At 37.0% G+C, this 19,155-nt stretch overlaps 1 protein-coding gene across 1 annotated transcript in view; it reads right to left on the bottom strand.

The window, feature by feature from the left end:
• DCAF5 (DDB1 and CUL4 associated factor 5) overlaps positions 1-19,155 on the bottom strand; it is a 69,054-nt gene that overhangs the window by 35,562 nt on the left and 14,337 nt on the right. Inside the window, exons 3-5 of the mRNA XM_085224960.1 lie at positions 16,074-16,110; positions 14,160-14,299; positions 10,794-10,923 (exon numbers count right to left, since the gene is read on the bottom strand). Of these exons, the coding sequence (XP_085081086.1) occupies positions 10,794-10,923; positions 14,160-14,299; positions 16,074-16,110 (307 nt within the window). The remainder of the gene's footprint in view (positions 1-10,793; positions 10,924-14,159; positions 14,300-16,073; positions 16,111-19,155) is intronic.

Below are 19,155 nucleotides of genomic sequence, written 5' to 3'. Positions count from 1 at the left end.
CACGTACAAATATGAGAAGCCTAGTATTACGAAGTTACATAGTTAAGACCCCTCAAAAGTCTGATAGTTTTTGCCTACTTCACACAGCTCAGCCACAAATGTAATGGAAATCATTTGTGCTGTCCTAGACCACAATATTTGCCTCAAAGAAAAAAATAAATAAAAACCACAGATTAAAAAAAGACTGCGAGCAAAGTATGGCTGATAAAGAAGTGCTAAAATAGGCATTTAGCACTCACATACAAGAGCAACATGCTGACGGCTTTCTTTACTTGTCTCAATTCTGTCTCCAGAATCAAACTTTTTTTTCCTGCACTAAGCACATAACAAGAGTTCTCTGTTTTTCCCAACCTGCTGTGTTCTGCTTGCTCCTGTCTGCCTCTCTGTAACTCAACTTTTCAACCAGAGCTCATTAAAGTGTTTGCTTTTAACAAGCTATGAAAAAGAGGCAGTACGTAGTTAAATGAGAATGAAGAGAAAAAAATGACACTAACCTCCCCCTCCTCCCCAAACATTAATTTCCTGACCAAACATAGCAGAAGTATTTGTGCAATCTCTAATCTTAAGAGAGAATGTCTGAGAAATGTGGTTAGAAGTATGATGGAGAAAATAACTCATGGGTCCATACTGGTGAACTGAGTTCATGCATCTTATGACATCTCTCTGCCTCTGTATTTTACTCCAGGCAGCACACACATTAAGTATCTAGAATGGAGGTGCTAGTGATCTTCCATTATAGATATAGTTGATTACAGAACAATCATACTGCCTTCAGAAAAAAATTCCTAAGACATCTTCTAGCATATTTTGTCTCTGTTAAAAGAAAAAAGAAAGGAAAAAAGAAAGAAAGAACCTCCAAGAAAGAAGCTAGGGAAAGTTATGTTATTTTTACAGTATTAAAACTGTTACTAATAGTTATTAATACTCAAGAGGATGCCTCGGTCAAGATTCTCTACAGTCTGCAATGAATCAAAATCAGAACCAAGGCAGTACTTGGAAGCAGTAGGGAGAGGAGAAAAAAGCTGTACTTCAGCACATCCAGTGGTAAAATGACTACCCACACTTTTTGGATGGCATCACAATGCTGCTTCATACCTTTACCTGGTGTTACTTCAGGATTTTTTTCTGTCAGGACTAGGTGGGCCACTGTAGATATACTTGGATACATTTTTCATGTTAGAACTCCCACTTCTGCCTGCTCTTTATTTCATGCCCCAACAAAGAAATCAACACCTTGCAGTTACAAAAAGCACATCTGATACGTCAGACTAAAACCAATACACTCATCCTAAAGACCCAGACCGGGACAGCTGCTGAGAAGTCTGAGGGCAATCCTAAAAGGGCATGTCTGAGCAAGATGGGCAGCACCCACTCTGTGCCACAGGCATCACCTTCACGCACCACTCCCAGGCTTCACCTGGCATTAGACTTCTTCCAAATTTGGTTCGCCCAGGTAGCTGTGGAATGTTAATGTTTGCCTACCAGCTCAGGAATCAACATGGAAAGAGACGAGCACACTTCCGAATTTTTTAAAAGCCGTCTTGTGTGATTAAGAGAAATGTTTGGTCCACAGACGGAACATCAGAATCCAAACACGTGTTGGTGCTGGAGGGAGGTTGAGGAGGGAGAGAATGACCACACTGCATACAACTGTCCACTTCCACAGTCAGATATGCTGGATGCAGACAGCACTCAAGCGTTAACTAAACATCAGCTCAGCCAAACAATGGAAGGCTTTCAATCCAAGAGTAGCACTACTAATGTAAATAAATCCATTTCTACTGACAGCTTGTGGGGCAAGGGAAGCAGCAGTCTCACCGCAGTCAGAATTTGTACCACTTAAACATTTCCTCTGCAGGAAAAGACTATACCTGAAACAAGAGTTTCCCTCTTCTCCTCTCCCCTACCTCACCTTAAATAAATAAATTATTTAATCCTTTTTTGGAAGGTCAGTTGCCTGATTGGCAACATAAGTTTAACCCAGACTATTCAAGAGCTAGTTTGACAGACAGCGGTCACTAGAATTGAAAGATCAGTGTCCAGGTAGAATTAAAGGATGTATGCATGACAGAATTAAATAGCACCATTAAATACAATTATTGAGTAGTTTTTCTCGATAGGCTACAGATGCAACAATGAACTGCAGTACAGACACTGTACTTGGGAAATAAAAGTCATTTAAGAGGGAGAAGGAAGGAAGGAAGGAAGGAAGGAAGGAAGTGAGAAAGTGTTGGTATCATAAACAGCAGTGTGTGAAGCTAGCTTAATGAAAGAATGACCTTAAAAGGAAAAAAAATGTGTTGAATGCTTGTAACTAATACATATGATTGCATACAACTGTGTTTGTCAGCATTTCAGTAACCACTATATTGAGGAACTTAAAAAAAAAATAAAAAAATCTTGGCATACCATGCTGGAAAAAAATGCAGAAAGGTTTGGGCTTTTATTTGGAGGAAAGAAATTCTGTGCATGTATAGAAACCCACACAGTTCTTAATCTGGGGCAAACACTTAGGAAGAGCCCAATCTAAGGCAGCCAGCACAGCTTCACCAGGTGCAGATTGTGCCTGACCAATCTGATGGGCCTCTACAATAGAGTGACCACATTGGTGGACAAAGGAGGGGCTCATCTTCAGAAAGTATACACAAATAAAATCACATGCATCCATCAAGATTGGAAAAGTAGGGAATTTAGGGTGAAGATTCTGTATGTTCAAGAACATGTCCCTCTTTCTAATCTTTACTGTTAGGCTCAAGAACATATAAAATTAATATAAAAAAAGGAATCCCCAACATTAATACACTTTTGTGCTTGGCAAACTTTAAAGTGAACAAAAGCTTCATCTTTTCCTTCAAGCCAAGAAGGCAATAATTATTACTATTTAAATAAGGGAGATTCTTATCTGATAATTGACTTTGGAATCTGGAACTTTATGAACGTCAGACATCAACACATTTACGTATTCAGAGCAGCCAGACCTTGTAACAGCAAATGCTTGTGTGGTTTAATCTTTATTATCTAGTTGAGCAGCTGAACACTAAAGTAGTTTCATCAGTGGTCTTAGGCAATTCTCCAGAAAGCATTGTTTTCCTTTATTCTACCTTCATTCATAAAAACAAACAAACAAAAACCCACAACCTGCAGAATTTCATTATTTTCAGTAGGATGACAGAGCACAGGCATAAAGTGTACTCTCCCCCTCATCTGTATTACTTTTATCCTTCCAGGGCTTACGGCTACTATAGCAATTAAGCATTCATTAGGATATGACAACAACAACAACCTGTCTGAGTATTTCCCATTCTCCTACAGCTCTTAGTGTTTTAGACTTATTACAGACCTGTTCGCAAACATTCTCACCAGCCTACCCTTGCCTTCACTGCAGATGTGAGTCACCAGGCACAAAAGTGCCCTATTCTCATTCCACTTGAATTCTCTAGGTGTTACTATAATTTAAGTAATAAATAAGATCTAGTAGTTAAATAGTTTTGCAAGAAAAAAAACATTTAGCCAGATTAAAAACAAGAAAATAGACAACACAAAGTAAAGATCAACTGTCCAATATCACAAGAAAGCCATTTAAATCATCTCATAATTATTCTTTTTCTGATCTCTGAATTCTACAGGCTATTACTCACCCCGGCCAGAAATAGCACCTTGCAGAACTGAGTATAGATTGTGTGAGAAACTGTCTGAGAACAATACCAAAGAATTTAAAGCTGAACTACCAACAGTTACTCTTAAAAACATTAGTTGATCAACTTGAGTTTTGGAGTACAAACCATCCGGGGACATTAAATGGTAGTCAAAACTCTACTGGTTCAAAGTGGCAACCACGAAGAGTGCAAGTGCAGGAAAGTGATCTGCTCAGCAGAGATATCACTCATATAAAGCTTTAATAATTGTAACCATTTCTCTTTGTGCAAAGTCAGAAAGGTATATTTGAAAGTTCTCCCTTTTTCCTTCGCTACCCACCCCTTTCTAAAAAGGGGAATTTGTCATCTGATTTTGCCTAAAATCTGTGGCAAAGTTTGGAGATTTATTCATGATTGCAATGAGGAAAACAAATCCAAAAAGCATCCCACTAAAATACCATACCATAACCATTTAACAGTTCCTTCAACACATTCCAAAGATTTCCATAAAAGAATAATTCTTCACAAACTTCAGTGATAAATTCACTTTCTATAACAAAATAAAGAGTAAAAGAAATAGTAGAAAACAAATGGAGGAAGAGGTGGGGGAAAATCTATGTTTATTTTCTGTGTCATTTGGGTCATTTGGGGCAAGTACACTAAATTGGAACTGGTCAGGAAATCTTCAAATTCCAGGCTGGGACACAAAAACAAAAAAATCAGTTGAGCTGCCTCAGTAACACAGAAGTAAATCAGACCAGGATTCTACAAATGCAAACAAGTTCTATTTCCTGAACTGCGAGAGAGGATAAATAACTATTTAACTATTTGAGGTGGTATGGTTGATCTATACCATTAAGTGCCTAAAGAGAATTTAAAATTGATGTTCTAACCTAGCTAAATCAGTTACTTTAGGCAGCACAAAATGAGTCAAAATTCATTAAAAAAATGCTTCAACTGAGAAGGGAAAGAAATGAACTGTTAAGCTTGACAAGGAAAAATGGTTACCAAGAAACACACATTTTTCTTCCACTCATTGCTATAGTGCTCTGCTCAGAACAGGAGTGGCAGAGGTCTCAAAACAGCAACACACAGCACGTTATTACTGCACTGAAATAATTCAAACAGGTAGCTGGAGATTCAGCGATAGAGAGAGGATTCCTTCTCCATCCACAGGAGCTTTGGTAATGCGCATGCATTGGGATTACAATTGATCAGTAGCATCACAGGCTTCCTTCCTTTACATGCAGGGTCAAAATGGAAAATCGTCAAAGGAAAACCTTAAACCATCACAAATTCCTGTCATCCCAAAGATTAAAAATCTGTAAGTATAGAACAAATACAACCAAAGACATTGCTTTGAATGAAGATTCCCATCCCATCAATTTTATCCTCCTAACAACCCCAAAGTTTGCTGTCACTAGCAGTGCTCATGGCTACCCCTGGACTGACATCTCCTGTAGCACAACCATCAACGACTGGATCCCACATTTGCAATTCCAGAAGCTCAGTGTATTTCAGTCAGCATACCAGACATTTTGGCAGCACACAGATCAAACTAGGTGACAGCTACTCACTAGAGTGAGATCCAGAAGGTAAGCTAGAAAGGCTAACAACACTTAGCAGCTATTTTCTGAGGAATGTTCATGTATATGCTTTGCTCTTCTGACATCATCTTTAAAGAGTCAAATAATACCAGGACCAGGTATGAGTCTGGAAACTAAAACTGACAACTGCTGGAGATCTGTACCTAAGGAATCAATTACAATGATGGTTTTACAACCTTTAATATCTTCCCTGCCACTACACAAGTTCTCAACACTCTTTTCTGTTCCACAGACAAAATATACCATCTGTGGCACAGGCAGAACAGAAATACCCATCATCTCCTTTTCTTCCCTCCTTCTTGTACTCCCACCCACCACCACCACAAGCCTCTATTATCCAGCCCTCTTTTGCAAAGATGGGCTGCTTGATGTGCATCTAACTAAACTCTGAAGAACTATTCTATAATTTACATAGTTCCTTCCAAGAGCTACTACTTATTTTCCATACCTAACAAAGGACTTGTGAACCCTAAAGTTCACCTATCTTTTCCAGTTACACATCAGTATGTCAATCCAACGTCAACCTTTGCAAGACTTCTACTTCCCTAGACTCGTATGAGTAGAGATTCTTGTATTTTAACCTAATAAAGCTATTAGCACAGAAGAAAGAATACTCCTTCCCATCATCTCTGCTAATCACTGGGCCATTCCAGGGGAGGGACAAGAAAACCCACACAGCTTTGACTCCAGGAAAAAAAACAAAAAAACAAAAAAACAAAAAAAATACCGAAAAGGTCATGAAGCTATATGAAGGAGGAAGAAAAAAAAGAAAAAGATATGGGAGTAACAAAAAATACCGTGAGTAACATTACTGCTTGAAATACATATGTAAACTGAGTTGCTGAGTTGACCTCAGCAATTCTGTAACAATACATAACCACATGTATTTTTTGTGATACGCAGAAGTGGCTTTCTTGCACAGCTTCTAGGCGCCATCTAGTGGTGTGAGTGCCTTACAACAGCTTCGCTAATTAACATCTTTAAGCTCTTCAGCTTGATTTTAAAAGATGAAACAATACAGTTGGTAGCAATTTAACATGCACGTGAATAAGCAGCAATACTTCAAAAAAAAAAAAAAAAGGAAAGACAGTATTTGAAGAATCAGTCAACTCAAAATCATGCTGGAATTCCATGAGTTCCATTTTAAGATGCATCACACACTGTCTTTGATAAGCCAGCCCACCACATTCAGATCCTATTAATGCTGGAGCAGAGATGGTAAAGACTCTCAGCTGTTGCACTAAGATTACCTGAGACAGAAGAAGAGACACCAAACTGTGAGTAAGCTTTGAAAAAATGCAAAATTAACCTGCCTTGGGCAGCAAGACAGAAAGATCAGTGTTTTGTAGCTGAGAATTTACTCTATCAAACAGTATTATTGTACTCTTTGTAGCTGTCATAGTTTCTATGGAAATATATAAGAGGCGTTACTTTCAGAGTGACCTCTACATGTTGCAGGTTCATCTTTGTGGCATCAAAGGGTTATTTGTGGATGTCATTTTAGCTTTGGTTACAGTAAGCGGAGAAGAGAACTCGCTGCTTCCAGGTGCATAACCTTATTGCTGCAGTTGCAGAAAGTCATTAGAATGTGATCATATAAACTGAGTGATCAGTATGGATGCTTGGTTCTACAAACCACAAGAAATTATGAGCTCAAACTTCTTTAAGAGGACTTTTACTTCTCTATATTGAAGACAAAAAAGAAAGTTAAATATGTATTAAGACACACTAAGTCTTAGTTTCAAAAGCACTAACTAAAGTAAGATGGTGAAACATTTTGACCAAACTAAACCTCCAGAAAAGATGACTTTTGGAAACAATTAAATTCAGTATCTCTGAAAATTAAGAGTTTAAAACTGCACAGTCAAGTAGCCATATTTTACCAACAACCACGTTAAGTTATAAAGATAACAGCAAATCATCCTTTTTTTTTTTTTTAATTTGACAGTGCATCATATCAAACAAAGACTATATGTCACTTGAGGACCTCTATTGATTAAAAACAGAAGTTTCACATCAAGCCTGATCCCATTCAAATGAGCCAAGGTAGCTGAATCCTGTGGGAGTATCAAACCCCACCTGTATCTGCAAAGAGTATTACTGCACTGCTGCTGTCAGCTGTAGTACATGTTAGGTGAAGTGTATTACAAGGTACTCACAATTCTAGGCTTTTCATTTGCTTTCTGGATCTTGTAGGGTAGAAACACAGGATTCCCCAGAACAGTCTCCAGTTAGGAAAAAAACCAAGTAGAGCACATATCAATTTAACTCTGCTTCCATCTGATATTTGACAAAAAATGGAGCAGTAGTTTTGGGAAACCAGAGCTGCATCATCAGTTTACACAGATTGCTTTACTAGCACAAAATTACTAACAACTTACAGTGGTTTCACTTTTCCTGTAGCAGAATGCTGTACATATGCACAACCCACTGGAAATTACTGTTTTGGCAATGTACAGCAAATCTCTACAAGCACATGCACTACTTCCCCTGTCTATCTTCAGCCTCAGATCATAACCCTACTGCTACACACTATGACAAAACATCTAAAGTTTATCTGACCAAGTCACTTCTGTTGGAACCACAGGTGGAATGACATGACTGAAAAATTCCCACAAGATCATCAAGAGGAGTTCCCTTAACTGCTTAGAGTGTAGAATAGTCCTCACAAATACTCTTCATGCACAGAAATGGAAAATTTTTTCTTTTTTTTTTTTAAAAAAAGATAGCTATGGGAAGGTGTAGATCTACCTAGCAATTTTATAACTATAAATTACATAGTACTACAACAATCCCGGCAAGTTACTACTTCTACATCATGCATCAACAAAGTCTGTATTCCCCTCTTCCTTCCCACACCTTACATAGCATTACATATTCTTAGATACTTCTATAAAACAACAAGAAGTAGATAATTTCTACCATTAGCAAACTCTTGACAACAAAAAAAGCAACTGATGCAGTAACCCTTCTTGCTGTGCTAGTATTCTGGCATGCACTTACACCAGCAGCTTCCCGTTTATTCTGAGATTATGGAGAACTTCAGGGCTGTTAGCCCCTTACCCCTATAAAATTTCTTATCCATCAGAAGGCTTTTGGAACTTATCTTACCTGAAATTACATTTTGTATCTTTCAGTATTACCATTTATAGAGAAAATAGATGAAAATTGACTCACATAGCAACTCCAGTTCTATGTAAAGTTTATCTCAAGTACTTACAGCACCATGTGGGTTACTTCACTCTTGATAGGTTTTTTAAATTTCTTTCTAAATATAATTAAGTTCGCAGTATATTTTCTCTAGAAGAGATGGTAATAAATTAAGAGCTGACAACAAAAATCTGAATTTTGGCTTCCATTTGACATTGTTTGGAATGAGGATTGTACCCTAACTGATCTATACATTATAAAATTGCTTCCTTACCAGACAAGGTGAATTGGCTCCAAATATGTTACAAATCAAAGTTCCATGATCAATAAACTACATCAGCAGATTATTCATTTTAGTTAAATCTGAGGACTTGGCTTTGGCAGCAAACCAGCATAACATGGACAGCCCATTCCAAAGATTCCTCCTTCTTAAGAGTTTCTTGGAATCAAATTGTAATGACAGCACAGCACCGTAGGCCACTTTCTTTTCTACCACCAAAAGATACCCTTTTCAACATGTTTTATGCATCTTTCTGGTCATGCAAAGGAGGAAAGCTGATGCCCATCCCAGAAGATGACAGCTAAAAGTAAACTGTTTTCACCTGCATTAATTTACAGCCTGCTCAGTCCAAGTCTCCAAATACCACTTAATGTAAGAAGGGCACTTACTATTCTTTTTGCAATTTCTCAGACCTATAGAAGGGAGAAGGCTGCAGGCATGATGCCCATTAGTCACAAGAGACTATACATATTTAGGTACAAATGCTGTCAATTCAGTGTTAAGAATCAACTGCAAGCTATATGTCGTGTACATCCACCTGTAAAGTGAGGTGTTGCAAACATTCCCCTAAACATGGAAAAAAGCAGCATGACCTACCCACCCAGGAACTTCAGCACAGTTGTTACAATGTATGGTGTTTCAGTACCAACACTTTGATTTTTAATTGGAAAGATTTACTTTGATCAGATTAAAACTCAGAAGAAAGTAGTTCTTGTCCCTCAAACATATGCATACAACTTCCACCCACTTAATTTATTCAAAGTTATAACCTCAGGCTGAAGGCTTAAGGTAAACTTTCATCACCCCCTTCATCATTCAAAGAAGAGACAGTAGAATTCAGATTTATCAGAGGTTAACAAGTCTTTCATACATGTGCTAAAACTGAAGAAATACAAACTGCTTGCCAATAAGCATTACCAATTCAATTACATTATTGATTTAATTATTTTATATTTGCCTTGATCTAGCACCTTCCTTCTAGTTAATTTAATCAAACTTAATGCAATAGCAGAATGCACAACAGCTGGTACCAGGAGTGCTGGCAAAATTTACAAGTGAGAGAGTTTTAGAGTCACCAGCATCAGCAATCAAGTTTTGATTCCAGTTTACAAACAAAACTCAACTCAAACCATTAATGTTTACAGTTTAGGAATAATATAATCCCCTGAAACCATTATTTCGTTGCTGTTGTAATGGATGCCTAAACATTTTGGATTTTTTCTAAGCCAGTTATAAGCAACTCCATATGATATTGCTTTTTCTCTCTCTGTACAGTACAAACTCAATTATTTTTAGTGATTCACATCTTCTAGATATTCCATGAAGTTTGCTGATATACAGAAAATCTGATGTATTCTATGGAGGATTTTAAATAGTTGAGCCTACTGTATCATAAAAAACCTACAGATTTCCTTTCTTTTCACTTCATTGTAATTAATCTGTTTCCATTCGTAACTGGGAATTTGCAAACATAAAAGTTGTAAAAATATATTTTTTTTAAAAAGGAGAAAAGAAAAAGCATCATTTGCTTAAAATATATACCTAACTCCGGTATCAGACATTGCAAAGTTCATTTTAGAATCCAGTCTAACCACATTTCATACTGTAAACTTATTCTTGTTAGATGTAAATTTGTTTAAAATCCTATGAAGCCAAACCGATTATCCAGGTATCTAGGAAGTCATATAAAACTCTTTGAGGCTGTGCAAAAAGCTGACTCTAGTTCCAGCCACTGCAAATATTGTTGGTTTGTTTGAAACAAACAAGCAAACTGTAAGCCAAGTAGCACCCCCCATCATGGTTTCTTCTATTCTTAGCAAGCCAATGCTATACATAACAACAAGAACTTGACAGCCTGAGTTAATCCTGCAATGACAAGGCCAGGTAGCTTTCCAAAACATCACTTAACATTGAAGATCTAGCCCCACGTGCAATCCATACTAGATAGCATGCGTAAAAAGGGTAATTATGTAAAATAGTTTAATTCGGCATTACTAACATTGCTGTTAAGTACATTTTGCATCCTCTTCTTATTACCACATAGCCCAACTTAAAAACAGTGGCATCACTTCTTAAGAGAAAAAGATTACATGGCCTAAAAGCAGGACAGCCAAAACTTACCTCTGAGGCCTACGAATATCCCAGAGTCCCACACCTTCCTTAGAGTTGGCAGTAGCCAGTAATCTGGGTTCTACTGGATTAAACATCACGCTGTGAAAGGCTGATGGGTAGTGTGCCAAGCAGAAGGGCTCTGTTGAAAAAGTGATTTCAGACATAAGAACAAACAAAGCATACAACTGCTTGATTCAATGAGTTTGGCAGCTCAGCATGGAAACAGCATAACAAGATCTAAAGATATAGAGACATGCTCAAACAATTTCTAAAGCTGACAAAACCAAAGCAATATAAAAACTGAGGTTTTAAAATCCACCCACATGTACATTAACTTCGTACAAATACAGAAAGGTTCATACTGGATTTCAAGGTGTTGTTTTGCTTATGAAATTTTGAGTTTAAAAACAGCCACATACAAAAATAAAGCATTTGAGTCTTCTTAAGGTTCATGACCACGTTGTCATCTAAGAAGGATCATGTGAGGGACTTCTCAAAGTTTCCTAGCAAAGACTACGTATGTCTGGAAGCCTCCACAGCCATTAATGATCACCCAAACTATAAATATAGTAGCAATTGCTTACGTTGGAGTATAATACCACAAAAAGTGAGATAAGTTGTAGGGACAGCACTTTAAAAGCAAGTTGCCGTCCCTGGAGAAAGAGAGACTTCTTTAAAGTGCTATTCAGCAATTGTACAAGTATGCAAGAAGAGAGAGAGCTCCACTAACGAAAACATTAATAGTTGGGTCTGCTATTCAGATATAGAGTTAAAAACAAGCTCATCCATACTCTTCCTCTCAGCTTGGGTAGGATAACAAGACTGTGCTTGGCTTGCTACTCTGCTGTATTCATTCCATCTAAACGCTGCCTCTACAAAGAGTGGGAAAAAGCCTTGACTTTGTCATCCTTTTCTGTATCCTTCTGCTAACTTTATTGCTTTAGGCATAGCTTAAGTCTCTGTTGTGCACCTCTTTTGTGGCATGCTGCCATGCTTTCACTCAACTAAGAAACAAGGCTATGCCAGTCTTCACCACTTCACTGTTTGATGCAATCACTGTGTTGCACATGTGCTTAGGAGACTGTAACTACCCCTATTTAGGTCACTGTGTGCAGGCACCTTTAGCCCCACCAGCACCTCCTAAGGTGCATCATTTTCTTTACTCACATTTCTTATTAAGACATGTTTCAGGCAATCCTCCCAAATACCCTAATACCTGAAACTATTGCATAGCAAACAACTGAGACAGTCCAGCCCCCATTTGTATCCTTCTCTTATGCTCTGCTACACCTTCACACCTGTATTTCAAATAGCCTGGAACCACATATCAACCACATAGCAAAAGATGCCTTTCAGCCTGACAAATTAAAGAGATATTACAGCAGCCAAACTAACAAGGCATTAACTAAGTCACTTTAACAAAAAATAGGGGGGTTCAAAGAACCTAAGACACTATTTCAAAGAACCCCTGACATACTACAGCTAAATTTATTTCACACTATTTTCCACTGGAGAAGAATTTGGATTAAAAGTCTCAGCAATAGTAAAGCAGTAGAAAGGTTTAATTGTAAGAAAGAAGGGCAAACATTGTTCCATACAATTTCAAAAACTTAGATGAGATCATGCATTAACTTATAATACTGAACAGTTTCATACAGATGAATTCAAGTAGGGTCCACTTCCACCAACTGTCAACAATAGGCAGCTCTCCTAACAGATCTTTATAATGCAGAGCTCAGGAGAATGCAGTAAGTAACATTTTGCCATTTCTAACTTGGAAGCCACAGTAAGTGCCTAGTCTAATCACCTGGATATTATAAAAATAGAAAAATGGGGATGAAATGAGAGACTTGGATTTATCAAAGTTAGAACAGCCACATCAGACTAATTTAGCTCTTCCTTTGAAAATACAAGTGACCTTTTACTTAGGGAAAATATGGCAGTTCTAATCAGGGCTACATTTCACACGTGGTATACGTTTAACTACAGGCAGTTGGGAGTGGTAAAGGGAGTTCTATGGTGGGTAAGCAACTGGCTGAAGAGAAGACACCACTTCACTGCAATAGTGAGGGATTTCTGAGCAAGAGGAAATGTACTAGTACATTTCAGAGAATGTACTTTGTACATTGTGGACATTCTTATTAAATGTCCCACATCTGAGTGTTTTTCAGAAGTATTAATAAAATTATCAGATGGGACAGAGATAAAGGGTATAGCAACCACACAACAGAATCAGAATTCACAGTAAGACTCAGAAATTAGATGGGGGGGGGGGGGGGAGGGAGGGAGAGAAAAAAAAGCAACAACCAACCAAAAACCCTAGTTCAGCTAAACAGGAAGTTTGACTCATTGAGAAATGTAAACAAATTGCCACAAAAAACTTTCTTGCAAGACCAACAGAATCCACAAACTGAGGCAATTGTATTTAGTCATCTTACAGAAGAAATGCCTCTTTAGCTATGATGGAAGGGAACCAGATTCTGTATGCCTGCAGACTGCTCATTTTTAATTATCAGCTTTGTGCTCTTTAGGAAGGGGTGAATACATAACTTAATTTACTGACATAGTCATGTACTGAAGTATTTCACTCCAGAATTATGTAAATACAGAGCTAAATTGAGATTCTCCAGGAGAAAAACTAAAACAAACGAAAAATAGCAAACCACTAACACCCAGATTGTTAACCATTTTGAGAAGCAGCAGGTTTGCTATGTAAACCAACAGTACTCAGTTTCGTTTTAGAAAATTAAGGTTGAAGTATAAAAATTAAGCTCCTTAGTTGTTATGTCATAAGGGCTCTAAGTTTCCACATTAATGCAAAAACATTTTTTTTTTTCCAGATAAACTGATTTTGCTCTGTCAATTTTTGCCTACACATCACAAGAGAACCAGAAAACACACAAAAGCAATCACTAGTGTAATGGGGAAATCTATAATTAGCTCTGGAAAGTTTTTCAAATGAAAGTAATAGCTTCCTGAACTTCCAAAAAAATTTTTTTTATCCCAGGCTACATACAAAAACGATGTTCTAAAACAAACACCTGACCCACTTTCCTAATTGGTTTCAAGTTTTGCTAGATGTTTTTTTATTGAAGAAACACTGCTTCATTAACTCAAGTTAAAACCTATTCCATACCAAATTCTATGCTACCCTTTGCTATGTGCAGGTTCTTTATGAAGTCATTTAGGACAGTAACAATGAACTGTAAAAACTACAGTTTACCTAAAATGGGTCATAAGAATTACGCATTATTTTCACCCTTCTCCAACATTCTCTTCTTTGATAATCCAGATAAAAATAGCTTTTGCTTTCCCTGCCTTGTCCATATCCCTAGTTCTTTCCACATCCATGATCCTTTTCTCTGAATATCTCACCTCCATGAGAAGACTCTCGGATATCCCAGATAAGAACACGGCCATCATCTGATGAACTGGCAAAGATGTTATCATTAACTGGGCTCACTGAAAGGCCGTACACTGCATCTTCATGGGCAAACACATCCAAGGTCTCGGTGCTGGAAGAAAGACACAGTTTTACCTATATGGTAATAGTGATAAAGTACATTTATATAAGAAGATCCTCGTGTTTAATTGGGATAAGCCCCCCCCCCAAAAAACCAAAAACCTACCACCACAATGAAAAGCCATGTAGAGTGACCAAGAGGTCAAGGTTATAGTGCTTAGACTGGTAAGGAAAACAATACAGAAGTTGATTCATTAATACAGGCTTCTGTATCACCCAAAAGTTCTGCCAAAGTTCACAAAAGAATAACTTTCCAGCTGACTCTTCAGATAGGTTTACTTGGGTCTCCAGGATAAATCAGACCCATGCTTTTATCTCATATAGAAAAAGCAGAAAGAAATACAAAAAAATAAGTCAATCAAGTGTCTGAGTTTCAGCCATGGCACGGGGAATGTTCTTTAGAGAATATACTTTGTATAGAGACTCTACATCTGTTGGATACTCCACCAAAATGACACCATACAAAAATCAGTGTTTTGCCAATATGGTAAATTGCTCCTCTTGGTGAGAGATCTAGTTTTGTTCCACAGGCAATTAACAGAAAGCCCAGAAAAACAATAACAGCCATTTTAAAGAATGAAAAAGCAGTTGATGGATTAAATATATACACTTATAAGACAATAGAGCAGCTTTCTAGAAAATTCAATTAGAATTAGTGTCAGACTAATAAAGGTTCCTTCCATTCAAAAGATCATGCAAGCAGCTTTATAGGGAAGAATTATATATAAGATTAAAACTAGACTTAGCACAGTTAGAGAAAAAAAACATACAATGACAACAAATTGATAACAAAAGCACATTAAAAATACATCAAAATTAAAGAAGACTTGTTTTAACATCTAAGCAAGAGTAGAACAAATATACAGAAAATTGTCAGCAATAAAGTTCTCGTAGAAGCTTGAAAAATCACAACAAACATCAGCATCTAAAATTCTGACACTTCTAGATTTAATTAAAACAAGCACAGCTGCCTACTGACAAGTAGACAGAACAGCATTATTAGAAAGCATTAGAAGAGCAAGGCAAAGTTACTTTTGTCCAACTCTCATCCAAGATTTGCAAGAGAAGTAGATACTATGTATGATGGAACGTAGATGTACAATGAATTCAGACTAACCTAGCAAGAAGTATGTCCAGATTATATCAACCAGGATTTAAGAAATTTAAAAAGGTTTAAGGGTTTATATTTCTCTGCTCTTTCATTTCTCTCTTCCTGTTTTTTTTCTTTATACTTGATTTTCTTGAGTAAATGTTATTTCAGTGGTCATGCTTAAATCTATAGAAGTTGTGAGTACAGATCAGAGTTTTCACTTACAGATTTTCTTCTTCATAAAATAAGCCTAGTCTTGAGTAATCAAGGCTCAATTGTTTTTGCTTGATTGAGATTTTTTGTGGGTGGAAAGGACAAAACAAACAAAACACCACAGCACAAACAAACAAACAAAACACACCTGTGTGTCAGAATATTTGTATATATGCCAGATTAATGTGGCTCTGAATCTACATAAAACTTGCTATGGGGCCCATAGGAGGGCATATGTATTCAATAATCACTCTCCTTACCAAGGTCAAAATAATGCGGAAACCAAATAAATTAATAAATGAGGAGAGGAACACTTTATTCCAGACATGAATTTAAAAATGCACGTTTCAGGATTAAATCAAAACTATGATCTTCTCTCAGACCATTAAAACAACAACCAAACAAATTCCTCCAATGTGGAGCTTATGAAGCAGTAAAAACAAGAATTGTGTTTACTGTTTACCTTTCAACATCATGGAGTATAACTTGCTCATCATTGCCTATAAAGAGAAATACAAACAGTTAGTATGATGTTTCAGTGATTAAAAAACATCCGGGTGAGAAAAAATTTTTAGAATGGGAATTTCAATTTTTTTTCTATTTTGAAATTAAAACCAAAAGATCAGTGCTGTCGCCGAGTGGTCAGCTCTGCACTCAGTCTCATGAATAGCTCCTGCGACATTTCCAGTCACAATCAAACACACCAATGCATTCCATTTTCTACTGCTTAACAAATACTTCTACTGAACTGCACTACTGTTCATCCTTCATTCAGTTTGAGCTTGAGTAGGACATCTGTAGTAAAGAGAAGAATATACTGCAAGGCAGCAGAACACCTTTAGGTGCATTCAAAGGTGAGAGCTTTCTCATTGCTCTGAGAATGCTTCCTAAGAAGGTAATGCAGGGTGCAAAAAGGTGCCATAAGCAAAATGCATTGGGCTCACATGTCAAACAATGCCAGCTCATGCTGCCAGCCTTCAGATTTTGGCAACCTTTCAGAAGGCACAAACGTGACAGCATGAATTGCAATTTCTTTTGTATTAACAAAAACCAAGCCAAGTATGCAGACAATCATGTCATTTTTCTTTGATTGCACCCAATGAATACAATGGTAACTAATCACATGCGTGCAGAATAAGATCACAGCTACAAAGTAATTCCACTGGCTTCTGTTGTGCTTTTCAAGGGAAGGAAAGTACTTTTTTCCCCCCAGTTTCTGCACTGAATATTAATTTACTTAATTTGGCACCGTTTAAAAATAATCAAGGAAACACACATTTTATTCTGAAGAATAAAAACAAAACCAACCAATCAACAACAAAAAAAAGAAGTTTTTATGCTCAGTATATCTTTGTAGTTGTGATATCAAGCTGTGAAGCTTTTCCAGTGTACATTAAAGCCAGAAGTTCAGGAGCAAGACTATCTATTGCGATTTTTAAGTGTTCATATGACACAATTTCCATTCATCCATCTATCTTTCAATTCATTTGTCCCAGTAGAATAAATACAAGAAAGTTTCTCTCTGACTAATGAGGCATCAGAATTTTCAATGCCTACTTGCTCTCTGTACAAGCCCTGATTATACTGTACCAGCCATGGATTACTGCAGTAGCTCATCTTTTCTATATAATTTTTTTTTAAATGTATAATGCATTAAAAAATTATTTAAAAAAAAGTATAAAAAAAAAATGACTCACTTATGGGTAAGTGTCCCTTAACCATTAATTGCAATGGAAACTGTCCATTATATGCTACAGGCAAAATTTATATCTAGTAAAAATACACTAATGTCTATGTATTTCATCAATTAAAAACGTAGGTTAGTTTCTCCAGTTAAGAAGATTCCCTTGTAATTTTATATGCAACTTTACCATATATTATTTCTGCTTTTGATAGCAGTAGTTAAAATGATTGAAAAGACAGAAAGTATCTGCCATTCCTTCCAGTTATACTTATGAGGATGAAACAGTGCAGACTACATATAGAGGAGCACAGTTAAAGTGTCCTAAGCTGTCATAATACGCCTGCAGAGAAAAATTGATTTCCCTGTAATTTCAATTTTGTGTATACCTAGAATTAAAAAAAAATAAAAAATAAAAATAAAAAAATAAAAAAAAATCCCAAGTTGTTTAACAAGAGGAGACCTTCCACCTCTCATGTTTCACTGCTCCCAGTGTTCATGGATCAAGAAGAGACAGGAATTTCCTTGGTATCTTTTTCTCCTGAGATTACATGCAACTACTATCCACTCAGTTCCAGCCGTCCATTATTGAAGCAGCTTAATATGGTGCCTGCTACACAGCCACTCCTTCAAAGGAAGGATGTTTGAAATTCTTTGGATGGAATTCAATTTATACTGAAGTAGAAAATCTTTTCTCCTTCACTTTTTTTTGACAGAAAACTCATCAGATTCTAAGCTATTAGTTGTTGGCAATATTATTTACACAATGAATGAAGTTATGTACCCTTCATGCTAGTTTCTATATTTTAATTTCTAATTTTTTTGTAGTAGTAGTCAGATCATGGAAGTTATATTCCAATTTCAACTTCAGCAACTTATAGAAGAGGGGGGAATCAACAGATTTTAGGACCTGCTCTTCTTTCAGGCCTTTAAAAAAAAAAAAAAATCAACATTTTTGAGTGAATAAATAGAGTCAGCCCCATTTTACTGACAGAGAGATAACAGATGGTACATGTGGGCCATGCAAAGCAACTCTTTACAGAGGATCCAAGAGTCAGACTTGCAGCCCTGGCAGATGATCTCTGTGAATTTTGATGGAGCAGCTGAAAGAGTTCCTGACTCCTCCAATGGAAATAATTTCTGGCAGAGGTGGAGCGTGTGTATGTAGAGAAGCAGAAAGAGATAAGAACAGCCAGTTTGTCTGTGCCTCAGCTGTCACAGCTCATCTAATTTGGCATCTTAGCAATAATATACTATAATCAATTATACAAATCTGTAACTACAGGCGTTAACCGCTGTGGTAATGTTATCTGACAGCTTGGACCAGTGGAGAGAGGGTTGACTTAGAAATGGAAAAGTATCATCACAGTTGCTCCAGCAAGATTTATCACAGTTCATCTGCCAGTTAATCTCTTGAATATTCACATAAGATTTGGTTTGTCTAAATTCAAACTAAAATAAAATGGCCCCTAGCAATATTTCATTGGAATAACTGCAGGCCTCAAACAAAAACTCATTCGAGGATGGCGCTGACTGCTGTTTCTCACAACAAATAGCAGTCTCAAGAATCAGAAGACAGATATCAGTATTCAGCATTATTGGGGTCCTCTCTACCTCAGCTTTCAATACATCTGAATCATTTCATCCCTGAAATTTGACACTATCTCAAGCTTCGTAATGTCCTCTTCCTCTCACCCTTTTCCCCTCTAAGGGGCGCTATAGTTTTAACGCATCATTAAAGGAGAGGAAGTTTCCACTATTTACATATCCTTAAAACCAATTTAAGGCACTGATATGCAGTTTGAAAAATCTTGCTAACAGAGAGGCAGTGAAATGCTCTGGTCTGATAATGTCTGAAAATAAG

Source organism: Meleagris gallopavo, chromosome 5, assembly GCF_905368555.1.
Source record: "Meleagris gallopavo chromosome 5, MGAL_WU_HG_1.1, whole genome shotgun sequence".
In the NCBI taxonomy this organism is placed as follows: domain Eukaryota; kingdom Metazoa; phylum Chordata; class Aves; order Galliformes; family Phasianidae; genus Meleagris; species Meleagris gallopavo.
This window is presented reverse-complemented; position numbering and strand designations above follow the sequence as displayed.